This window comes from Solanum verrucosum, unplaced genomic scaffold, assembly GCF_900185275.1.
Source record: "Solanum verrucosum unplaced genomic scaffold, falcon-dt-bn FXZP01000177.1, whole genome shotgun sequence".
Classification (NCBI taxonomy): Eukaryota; Viridiplantae; Streptophyta; class Magnoliopsida; order Solanales; family Solanaceae; genus Solanum; species Solanum verrucosum.
The window spans coordinates 1,105,687-1,121,065 of NW_026020401.1; the positions used below are offsets into that span (position 1 = coordinate 1,105,687).

The 15,379-nt window shown below is 31.7% G+C and overlaps 2 protein-coding genes and 1 pseudogene across 2 annotated transcripts; 2 read left to right on the forward strand and 1 right to left on the reverse strand.

The window, feature by feature from the left end:
• The first annotated feature begins 3,943 nt into the window (after positions 1 to 3,943).
• LOC125839899 (non-specific lipid-transfer protein 2-like) lies at positions 3,944 to 4,491 on the forward strand. Its single transcript, XM_049518874.1, has 2 exons — positions 3,944 to 4,278; positions 4,455 to 4,491. Exons 1-2 carry the CDS (start codon positions 3,944 to 3,946, stop codon positions 4,462 to 4,464), a joined length of 345 nt encoding a protein of 114 aa, XP_049374831.1. The 3' UTR covers positions 4,465 to 4,491.
• A 4,525-nt stretch (positions 4,492 to 9,016) lies between these two features.
• On the reverse strand, positions 9,017 to 10,035 carry LOC125839900 (30S ribosomal protein S11, chloroplastic-like; annotated as a pseudogene).
• A 4,610-nt stretch (positions 10,036 to 14,645) lies between these two features.
• LOC125839901 (non-specific lipid-transfer protein 1-like) lies at positions 14,646 to 15,166 on the forward strand. The gene is made up of 2 exons (XM_049518875.1): positions 14,646 to 14,980; positions 15,157 to 15,166. The coding sequence occupies exons 1-2, from the start codon at positions 14,646 to 14,648 to the stop codon at positions 15,164 to 15,166; spliced, it is 345 nt and encodes a 114-aa protein (XP_049374832.1).
• The last annotated feature ends 213 nt before the right edge of the window (positions 15,167 to 15,379 follow it).

A 15,379-nucleotide genomic window follows, 5' to 3' on the forward strand; every position in this document is an offset into this window, starting at 1 on the left:
CTTACTCTCTTGTCTTTCCTTTTATCAATATGTATATTACTAGTTTATCTTTTTTTTGAGATTCATTCACCCACCTTGTGCTCCTTGTCTTTTATTTTGGTTAAATTTGTCCGTCGGTTTTTGTTATTTAAATGAATTTACCGTAAAATTAATTTTGAATTAGTTCATTTTAATCTATGGTTGTATGTTTGCCACTATCTATGGGATATAAATATATATATATGTGTGAACATTTATTTTCTCTATGCTTACTCACTTGATTCTAATCCTAATTAAAAAAAAAATTCATTGTGATGCTTAGGCAGTGGTGATTTTTACCATCCTTTATTTTCTTATATTAAATCATGTGGGTTGTTACTCATAAGTTTTCTTGTTTTTTTGTTGCATGTGAAATCTATCCGAGTTTGTCATGAACTCACTTCTCTCCCTCGCATTTCGGGAGAGCCATAAAGGCTGAATTTCCCTTTTCGAGTCAGTCAACCATTAAAATCGACAAACATGTCCCGACATCAAGAATATGCAATGAATTGGAGAGTTAAAAATTTGGGCCAAAGGCCCACCCTTTATTTCAAAAAATTGTATTTTGTTACTTTTGGGCCAAAGCCCACTTATTTGCTATTATACTGTTAGAATTTAGGACAGGTTGCGAAAATTTGGCCTTTTGGCCAAAATGAAATTAGGCCCAAGTGTTAGTCCAAGTGGATAGAAAAAATCAAACTTGGGCCCGAGTCTTTTTCCCTCTGTATTTTATTGTGTTTGTGTGCTTGCTAATATTTGCCGCTGATCTTAAAGTTGAAAAATTCAAATCCCGAAAGACGCCCATTTTGATTTAACAACTACACTAAATCAATCATCGTTTAACAAAACTTAAAGAATAAATGTTGCAAATTATCTCACTTAGATAGTATTTCCGTATTTCCCCCCTTTTTCCCTTTTAAAACGGTTCTAACTATAAATTTTGCAATTCAAGTTAAGTTAAATTATTTTAGCCAAATAATTAATTACCGGATAACCGTATGTTAGCGGAAATTTCGGGTGCTTTCAAACTCTTCCCAAAATGCTAATATGAACCTCGAACCCCCTTAATTATTTTCATTTGATTTTCTGTTTTTAATCTCTTGAAAAAATCAGTTTTCTTAATTTCCCTTTAAAAATTAAGTGACGACTCTTAAAATCAGTCCAAATAATATTTTCTTAATAAAATAGTGCACTATTCGGATTAAACCGAATATCCTAACCAAATTAAACCGAATTTTTATTTGGATTGGTTTTTTGGTTTTTCGGAATCGTTTTGGATTAATAAATTACTTTGTTTGGTTTTTTGGTTTGGTTTGGATTTTAAAAAATAAAAGCCAAAAAACCAAAAAAAACGAATTTTATATATATAGGTTTAGAATTAAGTTGGAGTTAACCACTTTTGTCCCTTTTTGGTTATTGTCTTTCATGATGATTACGTTTAAATTTTATGTTTGAACATCTATAATAGGTATACTTATAAGTACTGTGTTTTAAGTTTTACTTATAATTTATATTAGAAAGTATATTTAAGGGATTAAATATTATTACTTTGGTTATTTTATTAATTATTGACATAACCGAATAAATAAATCGAAAAAAGCCGAACCGAATAGAGGAAAACCAAACTAAACCAAATTTATTTTGAATCGGATTGGATTACACTTTTACAAAACCAAAAATCGAAAAATCCAAATCGAATAGTGAAAATTAAAACCAAACTGAAAAACCAGATGCACACCCCTATAAGAAACTGTATATGTATATGGCCTTTCTTCTATTTGGTTTTTCGATTTGATATCCACATTGAAGCTAAAGCACTTCTTAATAACAAAGAAATTTTTATACTTAGAGAAATTTAAACTCGAAATCTCTAATAAGTTAAAGAAATAGTTGAACCCCAAATCATTAAATGAAATCCGGTGGGTGCTTTGAGACGTGTGAGCATGGCAGTATATCCATGGTTGATTCACAATATTAGTCAGATGGCAGTACATGTGTCCATCTCATTGTCATTTTAGGGCCCCTTTAGTTTGACCTATTTGAAAATAAAATTTTATTTGAATATGTAATTTGAATTTTAAGATATGTATTTTCTCTATGTCAAAAGAAATGACCTAGTTTAATTTAGAACGAAGTTTAAGAAAAAAAAACAAGACTTTTTAATTTTGAAATTTTAAATTAAAGTTGTCAAATGTACCAAAATATTTTTTAATCTTGTGGTCTTAAACATGTCATATGGAAAGTTAAAGTTAAAGTCTTGTAGGAAAAAAAATAGGTCATTCTTTTTTAAATAGAGGGAATACTTTTTTTTATAAATAGACAAGTAAAAATGATTGAAGTGAGTCATAACTTAATTCGAAGACAAAAAACTAAATTGATGTATCATATACTAAAAGCAATATAACGTTTGTTCTTTGTTTGGTTGGAGAGAAAGGCAAGGAAGGAAGTAAAAATTCTTTTCTTTCTCCTCGATCTAAATTCTAAGTGATGATATAGATACGTTAACAACACATTGAAAAGAAAATTTTCTCCAAATAAAATAGAGTGTAACACTACAATAAAAATAATATTTAGCCAATGAATATATATATTAACAAAGACTATATTAAAGTGATTTTTATCGACAATAGTTAAATGTCAAGTAAATTTAATGTCACGATAGGTTTAGAAACATTTATAAAGAGTGTTCGATACCGCTAAAAATATATATTTAACAATAATAAAATTATTATTATTAATTAATTATTGCTAAAAATCATTTTTACGAAGCATAAATAGATCAAATCTATAGGGACAGTGAACTTAATGCATGCCATGAAAATGCACATCTAAAAGGTTTTCTTGAGATGTATTTCGATATGGGCAATCAGAGTCGCCTCACTGAACATTGCACAAGAAAATGAATGGGCCATTATTAAATTTATAAGGTGGAAAAGGATGTAAAGTGCCCAGGTTGGTGTTATAATGGGACGTTTTGATAGGATGTATAAGAATAATGTTTAAATAATGTATTAGTAATTTTTGTATTGGTTATGTTAATATTATTTATATACAGAAATCATTTCTTATGCATTATTTGTCTTGGTGTATCAAAAATACTATGCATTTCTATTGTCCACAAATATGATAAAAAAAGGTATATAATGTTTTGGACAATTGGATCGATAATCATGCTAATATATGCATTAAAATCCCTTATATTTTTCATGTATTTGTAAAACACACCTCTATACATAATAAGTTGAAAAAGTGTAAGCAAACAAGGTATATACTACAAATTAATACAGAAAGATAATAAATACAATATTTCTTCTAATATATTTTACCAAACGACTCATTATTACCTATTTTTGGGGAGATATCCATTCAAATTTTACCACTACTACATCAGTTCACTTGCACTTGTCTATTTTGGATATTGCACATCCCTAAATAAACAATAATTTATATGAATATTTTATTATAAATAATTTTATGTCTAAAAAAATTATTTGGAGAATATATAAGTAATTAATAACATGAAAAAATAAATTCCTTAATATATGAAAAGTGAAACGTAATGAAAATTCTTTTAGTATAACGAATCGATAAAATTGAACGGAGGTGGAAATATATTTATCAAGTCATATACTGCAAAGTAGGCTACCAAGGGCCCTAAATCGTATATGCGTAGTTCAATAAGAATTAGTCACGTCACAACTAAACTTGACTTTATAGGCACCTCCCTAATTATTATACACCATCATTTGATTTAACTCAACTCTCAACTAATTCTCTCAATATTCCTCCATTAATTAATTTACTCTCTATAAATACTCAACGTTCTCACTAGCTTTTGCACCAAACACTCAAAACAAATACATTTGTAGTACTATATCATTCTCTACTATATATTTCTATCGATCTTTACTTAATTTTTGTAACAATGGAAATGTTTGGCAAAATTGCATGCTTTGTGCTTTTGTGCATGGTGGTGGTTGCACCCCATGCAGAGGCATTGAGTTGCGGCCAGGTTACGTCTGGCTTGGCTCCATGCCTCCCTTATCTTCAGGGTCGCGGCCCTATTGGAGGGTGTTGTGGTGGTATTAAGGGTCTGTTGGGTGCAGCCAAGACCCCAGCGGATCGAAAGACAGCATGTACTTGCCTCAAATCAGCCGCTAGTGCTATTAAAGGCATTAACGTGGGCAAAGCCGCTGGTATCCCTAGAGTTTGTGGCGTAAACATTCCTTACAAGATCAGCCCCTCCACTGACTGCTCCAAGTACGTTATTTATATTTTGTGAAATTGACGTCAATATAATATATTTTTTATAGTCTCATAGTATATATGTCTATTGATTAAATCATATGTCTAGTAGTCAAATTATATGGTCTAACATATTACAAAATGATGTGTACTCGCATCGCATAATGTTGATTTAATATGGTATTTTGCAGGGTCCAGTAAGGTTGATGAAAGTTCAATTTTCCAAAGGCATAGTTTGATAGTAACGTAATCTAGCTTGCGGAGTAAAATAAGATGGATATATTGATCGATCGAGTTTAATCCATCATTTTATATGTTGTCACTTTTTCTTTTGTATTTGTATTTGTTGGAGTACTTATATATAGTCGAGTACATGTAATGAACCTTGGTGATTGGTTGTATTACAACCCAATCTTCATAGTAATATATACATGATATTCTACTTTTTTTCTTTCTTCATACAATTGCTTTTACTTTTATTATCGATGGTTTAAAGTTATTTACACAATCAATCAACTGAGATAACTTATTTACACTAAATAACTTTTGAGTTGGTTAGAATTTGACAAATTTCACAAAAGTGTGAGCATATAGGTATATGTAATTAAATGCACAAGGAAAATTTCAGGTTATATATATTGAATCTTTCTAACAACATGCAAAATGTTGGATGAGTGGTCCAAAGTCATTCAAACCCCAACATTCAAGGTTTCACTCTATATTTGGTATTCATATTGGTATCTAATCAAATTTGAATTTTATTAGCTGGAAAGCCCCACATTATAATGAGGTAAAAGAATATGTAAGATACAATCGACAGATTGATCGAGACTCTCATCCATTGCTCAACTCTACCCAAAAAAAAAGACTACCCTCTGATGTTTGCTCAACTCTATAGAAAAAATGTTTGCTCACAAAAATAATTTTCATAAATACGATTGAGAAGATGTCTAATACACAGATCAAACACTCTTACATGGTTAATATCATAATTTTCTATATATTAATTATACATAACATAATATCAAATAAATTATACAACTACTACAAATTTTAAAACGATACCAAACAAATTATAAATATATGTATTGTCTCTAAATGTTATTTTGATCCTCCAACTCAACCTTATTTCATTTTAACCCTCTAACTTCATTTTTCATCTATGAGTATCATTTAAACACAAAATACTGACTAAGTACAGTGAGATTACTCACATTTCAAAGCGCATAAGGGATTCTTGTTTTTAGAGTAGTTAATATTCAATATTTTTATTATTAATTAACAGTCTATTCCCCTATTTATTTCATCTATTTTTTCCCTTCATCTACTTCATTTAATTCAGGGAGTATTAACTTACTCTTGGCTAAATATATATGTTGAGGAAAAAAATATTAGATTTATTTTTTATTTTTTTATTTTTTACTGTGTGGATATAAGTACTTTAAATGGGTTGAAGCTCAGATTTCAAATCAAGTCAACAATGTTACATATGTGTTGCTAAACAAGGCAAAGAAAAAGATGTCAAATTGTCTAGGTGAAAGAAGTTTTGGCTAGGTCTTCCTTGTGGAATGACCATATATATCGAAAAATCGGGTCGAATCAAATTAAAAGATCGAATTGAATTGAATCGAACTTTAAAACAAAATGAACCAAATCCAATTATTTATCGAACCAAACTAAAAAAAACAATACTAGATCGAATCGAACTTTAAAAAAATGATTGAAATCGAATCACCTTGATACATATTCGGCAGACGCCACTGACAAATTAAAAATTGAAGTATCGAATCGGAGTTAGAAAAAAATCGAACGTCCATCCCTAGTTCCCTTGTGTTTGGTGATATAATTCAAGTTAATGTTGATGATATTTCATTTGTGAAATAAGCTAGGTTTAAGTAAAAGATTACACCAATTTTCATATACCGAATATTGAACAAATAATTGATAATAATTGAGGGTTTCATATCTTAAGAATAGGGAACGGTTGTTTTTTATTTTTGTTCAAAACAGAGTAATATATATATAGATTACGCAATATGCATTATTACATTGTTACCAGCAAGTGGCAAAACAGGACACCTACTATTGGTGTTCTGAGGAAGGGGCATACTATTACTAGTACCATTACATGAGTTAATTACAAAGGACATACTATTACTAGTACTATTACATGAGTTACTTGCAAAAGATTTCTTAGATAGTCTAACAAATGGAGTTCCTTCTTTGTCTGCTTCCAGTTTCTTGGATACAAACACCAGAGGAACTTCCATGCACAAAAAAGAGTTGATTTGATCAATTTTAGCGCCTTCCTTTGCTAGAGCGTCTGCCACTTGGTTTGTTTCTCTAAAGATGTGGTGTACTGGGGGGTTCCCCAAACGGTGAAATAGATCCCTGCAATTAAAAAGAATATTTTCATAAGTGAGGTGTTCTCCTCAAATGAGGGTTTTAATTTCCTTGCAATCGATGTTAACTTCCAATGGTACTAATCCTCTTTCTAGTGCTATTCGAAGTCCCTGCAAGAGTGCTATCAATTCATCTTTCATGTTATTTGCCATATACAAGTTTCCCATATATCCCACAACCCAATCGCCCTTGCTATTCCTGATGACTCCACCTGTTCCGCCTTGTCTTGTGCTTCCTATGAATGATCCATCGCTATTGAGCTTGTAACCCTGGCTGGGTGCTGTTCATTTAAGGTAGTTGATAATATTTTTTTCTTTCGTGTGTGTATTGTTTGTAAGAGTATTGTATTCAACAGCATGATACAAAGCCTTCTTTGATGAAATATTTTTTTTCTCATTATTATGGTAGGGAACGATTGTTAGATTGAAGAGTATGTAGGGACTTAGGGTTTATTAGAAAGAAACCTCATAACTATTACGAATCATTTATCTATATCAAGTCAAAAGATAGAAATTAAAGATAAGAATGGTAGGTATTATAAGAAACGACCATCATATGTTTTTGTAATTTTGATGTAGGGATTGAATCCATCCAGCTAAATCTGCCTATGGTATGTCTGCCTAAAGGTTAGATGTTGCAAAACCTGCTGGTGGTAAACCTACTAGTCTATCGGACCTTACCGAGGGCAATTTATACGAACCCGTCTTTCGAGAGAGCAGTTTTCGCCTCGGTAATTACCTAACTAGAGAGAGCCGATGCAAAAGTAGTCCTTTACGCGAGGAAACGCCAGACAGACTGACCTCTGCTAATACGTTTTATATAGACTGAAAGCTAGAGAGATACTAAGGTATAGTATTGCTACGTTTTGGAGAAATAATTATTTTTTACCTTTTTAATATTTATCTAATATATGTTAAATATTTATTACATTTTTTTGTATTTAAATGATATATTAAAAAATGGAGTTAAAGGATGAAATAAGCTACATTGAAATGTTAAAAAAAAATGAAAGCAAATCTAAGGAACTAGGGGTGTGCACTATTCGGATTAAATCGAATATCCAAATCAAATTAAATCAAAGTTTTATTTGGATTGGTTTTTTGGTTTTTCGGACTGGTTTTGGATTAATAAATTACTTTGTTTAGTTTTTTGGTTTGGTTTGGATTTTAAAAAATAAAAGCCGAAAAATCAAAAAAATCGAATTATATATATATATATATATACTATAAGAATTCACCTATCCCAATAACAAAAAAAACCTGACTTGAATGATCCTATATTAAGAGCTAAATTGGCTAAGGGTATGGGTCATAATTATTATGGCGAGCCCGCATGGCCCAATGATATTTTATATTCTTTTCCAGTAGTAATTCTAGGTACTATTGCATGTAATGTAGGCTTAACCATTTTAGAACCATCAATGATTGGTGAACCGGCGGATCCATTTGCAACCCTTTTGGAAATCTTACCTGAATGGTATTTCTTTCCTGTATTTCAAATGCTTCGTACAGTGCCCAATAAATTATTGGGGGTTCTTTTAATGGTTTCAGTACCTGCGGGATTATTAACAGTACCTTTTTTAGAGAATGTTAATAAATTCCAAAATCCATTTCGCCGTCCAGTAGCAACGACTGTCTTTTTGATTGGTACCACAGTCGCCCTTTGGTTGGGCATTGGTGCAACATTACCTATTGATAAATCCCTAACTTCATGTCGTTTTTAAATTTTTTAATTGATTTAATTGTGAACTAACCCGACATGTGTATCTAGGGAATAGTTTCTTCAAAGTGAATTCTCCCTAGATACATCTATTCAATTTAATTATGAATTTCTTTCTAATATATGATATATTAATTGTGCTTTTTCAATCTATTTTCACTAAGTAAGTCCAATAGATTTAAAACTTATTTTTTACTAAATCAATTACGAAATATTTTTCTAAAATGCCCAATATCTGTGTTCAATTTTCATAAGATCTTCTTGGCTGTTATTCAAAAGGTCCAATAATGTATATATATTGGACATTTTGAGGCAATTATAGATCTTGGAAGACAATTCTGATTGGTCAATAAAAATCGATTTCAATGCTATTTTTTTTTTTTTTATGAGTTTAGCCAATTTATCATGAAAGGTAAATGGGGATAAAGGAACCGTGTGTTGATTGTCCTGTAAATATAAGTTGTCTTCCTCCATATGTAAAAAGGGAATAAATAAATAAATCAATTAAATTTTGGGATGCGTCATGAAGTGCTTCTTTCGGAGTTAAACTTCCATTTGTCCATATTTCGATAAAAAGTATCTCTTGTTTTTCATTTCCATTCCCATAAGAATGAATACTATGATTTGCCTTTCAAACAGGCATGAATACAGCGTCTATAGGATAACTTCCATCTTGAAAGTTATGTGGTGTTTTTATAAGATATCCACGATTTCTCTTTATTTGTAATCCAATACAAAAATCAATTGGTTCTGTTAAACTAGCTATATGTTGTGTATTATCAGCGATTTCCACATAAGGTGGCAAGATGATATCTTGAGCAGTTACATATCCAGGACCCTTGACACAAATAGACGCATCAAAAGTTCCATATAAATTACTGCTCAATACAATCTCTTTCAAATTCATTAAAATTTCATGTACCGATTCTTAAATGCCCGTTATGGTAGAATATTCATGTGGTACTTTCTCATATTTTACACGAGTGATACATGTTCCTTCTATTTCCCCAAATAAACCTCTTCGCATTGCAATGCCTATTGTGTCGGCTTGGCCTTTCATAAGTGGAGACAGAATAAAGCGTCCATAATAAAGGCGTTTACTGTCTGTTCTTGATTCAACACACTTCCATTGTAGTGTCCGAGTATATACTGTTACTTTCTCTCAACCATAGTACTATTATTTGATTAGATTATCGAATCTTGTATTTCTTTAGAGATTTCTTCAATGTTTAGTTCTACACACGTCTTTTTTTGGAGGTCTACAGCCATTATGGGGCATCGGAGTTACATCCCGTACAAAAGTTGATAGTATACCACTGCGACGAATAGCTCGTAATGTGCATCTCTTTCGAGACCGGGACCTTTTATCATGACTTTTGCTCGTTGCATACCTTGATCCACTACTGTACAGATAGCGTTTGCTACTGCGGTTTGAGCAGCAAATGGTGTTCCTCTTCTCGTACCTTTGAATCCAGAAGTACCAGCTGAGGACCAAGAAACTACTCGACCCCGTACATCTGTAACAGTAACAATGGTATTATTGAAACTTGCTTGAACATGAATAACTCTCTTTGGTATTTTACGTGCACCCTTACGTGAATTGATACGTCCATTTCAACGCAAACTAATTTTCGGTATAGCTTTTGCCATATTTTATTATCTCGTAAATATGTGTCAGAGATATATGGATATATTCATTTCATGTCAAAACAGATTCTTTATTTGTACATCGGCTCTTCTGGCAAGTCTGATTAGCCCTGTCTTTGTTTATGTATCGGGTTGGAACAAATTACTATAATGCGCCCCTCATACGGTTAGTCGACATTTTTCACAAATTTTACGAACGGAAGCTCTTATTTTCATATTTCTCATTCCTTACCTTAATTCTGAATCTATTTCTTAGAAGAAAATAAGTTTCTTGAGATTTTTCATCTTGAATTGTATTCCCATGAAAGGAATGGTGAAGTTGAAAACCTAATCCTTCAAATCTTTGTTGTGGAGTCGATAAATTATATGCCCTTTGGTTGAATCATAAGGACTTAATTCAATTTTGACTCTATATCCTGGCAGTATCTGTATAAAACAAAATTCCTTTGAGGTATCAACTAATGCGAAAGATATTAAACAACTCTCCCCCCTTTTTTTCTTTTTTGCAAATAGGAAGTTTCGAATCCAATTTTCCTATTATAAAGGATTACCAGATATAACACAAAATTTCTCCACCTATTCCTTCTAGTCGCACCTCTCGGTCTATCATTATACCTCGAGAAGTAGAAAGAATTACAATCCCCATTCCACCGAAATTCGTTGATAATTAGAATAGATTCGTAGACCAGGTCGACTGATTCGTTTTAAATTTAAAATATTTCTATAGGGTCTTTTCCTATTCCTTCTATGTCGCAGGGTTAAAACCAAAAAATATTTGTTGTTTTCTCACGTTTTCGATAAAACCCTCTCGTAAAAGTATTTGAACAATATTCTCGGTAATATTAGTAGATTCTATTCAAACCACCCTTTTTCGATCCATATCAACATTTCGTATAGAAGTTATTATCTCAGCAATAGTGTCCCTGCCCATGATGAACTAAAATTATTGGGGTCTCCAAATTTGATATAATCAACGTGTTTTTTACTTATTTATCTTTGAATATGATATGAATTATTAAAGATAAATGTGTGAGACACAATCTACTAATTAATCTATTTCTTTCAAATACCCCACTCGAAACAGATCACAATTCCATTTTATAATACATCGGGAGCTAATGAAACTATTTTAGTAAAATTTAATTCTCTCAATTCCCAGGCGAGTGCACCAAATATTCAAGTTCCTTTTGGATTTCCTTCTTGATCAATAACAACTGAAGCATTGTCATCATATCGAATTATCATCCCGTTGTCACGTTTGAGTTCTTTACAAGTACGCACAATTACAACTCTGACTACTTCTGATCTTTCTAGGGGCATATTTGGTACTGCTTCTTTGATCACAACAATAATAACGTCACCAATATGAGCATATCGACGATTGCTAGCTCTTATGATTTGAATACACATCAATTCTTGAGCCCTATGTATGTTTAGGTTTAGAATTAAGTTGGAGTTAACCACTTTTGTCCTTTTTTGATTATTGCCTTTCATGATGATTACGTTTAAATTTTATGTTTGAATATCTATAATAGGTATACTTATAAGTACTGTGTTTTAAGGTTTACTTATAATTTATATTAGAAAGTATATTTAAGGGATTAAATATTATTACTTTGGTTATTTTATTAATTATTGACATAACCGAATAACTAAACCGAAAAAAGCCGAACCGAATAGAGGAAAACCAAACCAAACCAAATTTATTTTGGATCGGATTGGGTTACACTTTTACAAAACCAGAAACCGAAAAATCCAAACTGAATAGTGAAAAACCAAACCGAAAAACCAAATGCACACCCTTATAAGGAACTGTATATGTATATGGCCTTTTTTCTATTTGTTTTTTGATTCGATATCCACATTAAAACTAAAGCACTTCCTAATAACAGAGACATTTTTATACTTAGAGAAATTTAAACTCGAAATCTCTAATAAGTTAAACAATAGTTGAACCCCAAATCATTAAATGAAATCCGGTGGGTGCTTTGAGACGCGTGAGCATGGCAGTATCCATGGTTGATTCACAATATTAGTCAGATAGCAGTACATGTGTCCATCTAATTGTCATTTTAGGGCCCCTTTAATTTGACCTATTTCAAATTAAAATTTTATTTGAATATGTAATTTGAATTTTAAGATATGTATTTTCTCTATGTCAAAAAGAATGACCTAGTTTAACTTAGAACGAAGTTTAAGAAAAAAGAAATTAGACTTTTTAATTTTGTAATTTTAAATAAAAGTTGTCAAATGTATCAAAATGTCTTTTAATCTTGTGGCCTTAAACATGTCATATGAAAAGTTAAAGTTAAAGTCTCGCAGGAAAAAAAATAGATCATTCTTTTTTAAACAGATGAAATACTTTTTTTTTAAAATAGACAAGTAAAAATGATTGAAGTGAGTCATAACTTAATTCGAAGACAAAAAACTAATTTGATGTATCATATACTAAAAGCAATATAACGTTTGTTCTTTGTTTGGTTGGAGAGAAAGGCAAGGAAGGAAGTAAAAATTATTTTCTTTCTCCTCGATCTAAATTCTAAGTGATGATATAGATACGTTAACAACACATTGAAAAGAACATTTTCTCCAAATAAAATAGAGTGAAACACTACTATAAAAATAATATTTAGCGGCAATAAATATATATATTAACAAAGAGTATATTAAGGTGATTTTTATCTACAATAGTTAAAATGTCAATGAATTCAATGTCACGATAGGTTTTGGGAATATTTATAAAGAGTGTTTGTTATCGCTAAAAATATATATTTAACAAAATTAACTTCTTATTATTAATTAATTGTTGCTAAAAATCATTTTTACAAAGTGTGAATAGATCAAATCCATAGGGACGACAGTGAACTTAATGCATGCCATGAAAACGCACATCTCAAAAAGGTTTTCTTGAGATGTATTTAGATATGGGCAGTCAGAGTCCCCTCACTGAACATTGCACAAGAAAATGAATGGGCCATTATTAAATTTAAGATGGAAAAGGATGTAAAGTGCCCAGGTAGGTGTTATGGGGATGTTCGATAGGATGTATAAGAATAATGTTTAAATAAAGTGTATTAGAATTTTTTGTATTAGTTATGTTCATATTATTTATATACAAAAATTATTTCTTATGCATTATTTGTTATGGTGTAATACTATGCATTTATATTATGCACAAATATGATGAAAAAGGTATATATAGCAAATGTTTTGGCAATTGGGTCGATAATCATGTTAATACATGCATTAATTTTTTTTGCATTTTTCATGTATTTGCACAACACACCTCAATACACAATAGGTTGAAAAAGTGTAAGCAAACAAGATATATACTACTAATTAATAGACAAAGATAATATATACAATATTTCTTCTAATATATTCTACAAAAGACTCATTATGCACCAGAAAAACAGTAGTTAATCTTTCACTAAAAAGGCCGTAATTTCCTCATACGATAGTGAAATGACCCGATTCTATTTGTAAATGTCTTAAATAATGATACGGACCTGCTCGTTCAATTGGAGCTCAATTTCATGCTCGTTTGCCCAGTCAAATATCATTTCTACTTGGTAAACAATTATTTCTTATTTGCGATAAAAGTCCAATCTCGGGTTAGCGAAAATGCACCAAAATTTGCAGATAAGTCCTATAATTCATGCTCAAAATTTCAGAACCTTCAGAAAAAATTTTCAACCTTTAAAACTAATAATGAACCCTTTAGTTGCCACAATTTGCTAAAATAGTGTCAAAACATCCAAGAAGCTTAAAAGCTCACCCAAAACTCATTTGGCACTTCCCGAGCACAAACCAAATATGCTCTTAGCTTGAAAATGACATTTCGGACTCAATGAAATCATCGGAATTTGAATTGGAGGTCTCCTTGACCCGGTATCTGATAAGGCGTCAAGAAACTAACTTTAAGCTCAAAAACTCGAAACGCACTCAGGGCCTCTAAAAATTCAACCAAGACTCATTCTAAACTTAGAATCACCCCCTGAATCCAACGGTGCCCTCGGAATTCCATTTCGAGCACCGAAACCTCATTTTTTGACCAAAGTCAACTCTTGATCAAAATTTCACAATTTTTGCAACTTAGGACCTCAAATCTTCGTTTTAACTCCAAATTCGACTCCGTAAATTCTCATAGACCCGTTTCGACATTCTAAAACTGCTGGAATCGACGGAAATCCGATTCGAGTCTCGAAACTCCAAATGACTCGAAATAGCACTTTTAACCAAACTTTAACTCTTAAAAACTCAACTTTCCAAAAACTCAACTTTTCATCAATTTTCCTCCAAATCAACTTCGAAAATACAACAATTAGGACTCGGGGCAACTATCGGGAGGGGTAAAACGGTCATTTTATGAAAATTTCCAAAAAATGACCTTTAGGGTCATTACACGTAACAACTAAACTTGACTTTATGGGCACCTCCCTAATTATTATACACCATCATTTGATTTAACTCAACTCTCAACTAATTCTCTCAATATTCCTCCATTAATTAATTTACTCTCTATAAATACTCAAAGTTAACACTCAAAACAAATACATTTGTAGTCCATAAAACTTCTCTAATATTTCTATCTTCTCTCAATTTTTGTAACAATGGAAATGGTTAGCAAAATTGCATGCCTTGTTGTTTTGTGCATGGTAGTGGTTGCACCCCACGCAGAAGCACTAAGCTGCGGCCAGGTTACATCTGGCTTGGCTCCTTGCCTCCCTTATCTTCAGGGACGCGGCCCTCTAGGAGGGTGTTGTGGTGGAGTTAAGGGTCTGTTGGGTGCAGCCAAGACCCCAGCGGACCGAAAGACAGCATGCACTTGCCTCAAATCAGCCGCTAGTGCTATTAAAGGCATAGATGTGGGCAAAGCCGCTGGTATCCCTAGTGTTTGTGGCGTAAACATTCCTTACAAGATCAGCCCCTCCACTGACTGCTCCAAGTACGTTATTTATATTTTGTGAAATTGACGTCAATATAATATATTTTTTATAGTCTCATAGTATATATGTCGATTGATAAAATCATATGTCTAGTAGTAAAATTATATGGTTTAACATGTTACAAAATGATGGGTACTTGCATCTCATAATGTTGATTTAATATGGTATTTTGCAGGGTCCAGTAAGATCGATGAAAGCTCAATTTTCTAAAGGCATAATTTGGTAGTAACGTAATTTAGCTTGCGGAGAAAAATAAAGATGGATATATTGATCGATCGAGTTTAATTCATCATTTTATATGTTGTCTCTTTTCTTTTGTATTTGTATTTGTTGGAGTACTTATATATAGTCGAGTACATGTAATGAACCTTGGTGGTTGGTTGTATTACAACCCAATC

Excerpts from the sequence above, each read along its gene's own strand:
- LOC125839899 (XM_049518874.1), top strand. The coding sequence starts at position 3,944 with ATGGAAATGTTTGGCAAAATTGCATGCTTTGTGCTTTTGTGCATGGTG.
- LOC125839901 (XM_049518875.1), top strand. The coding sequence starts at position 14,646 with ATGGAAATGGTTAGCAAAATTGCATGCCTTGTTGTTTTGTGCATGGTA.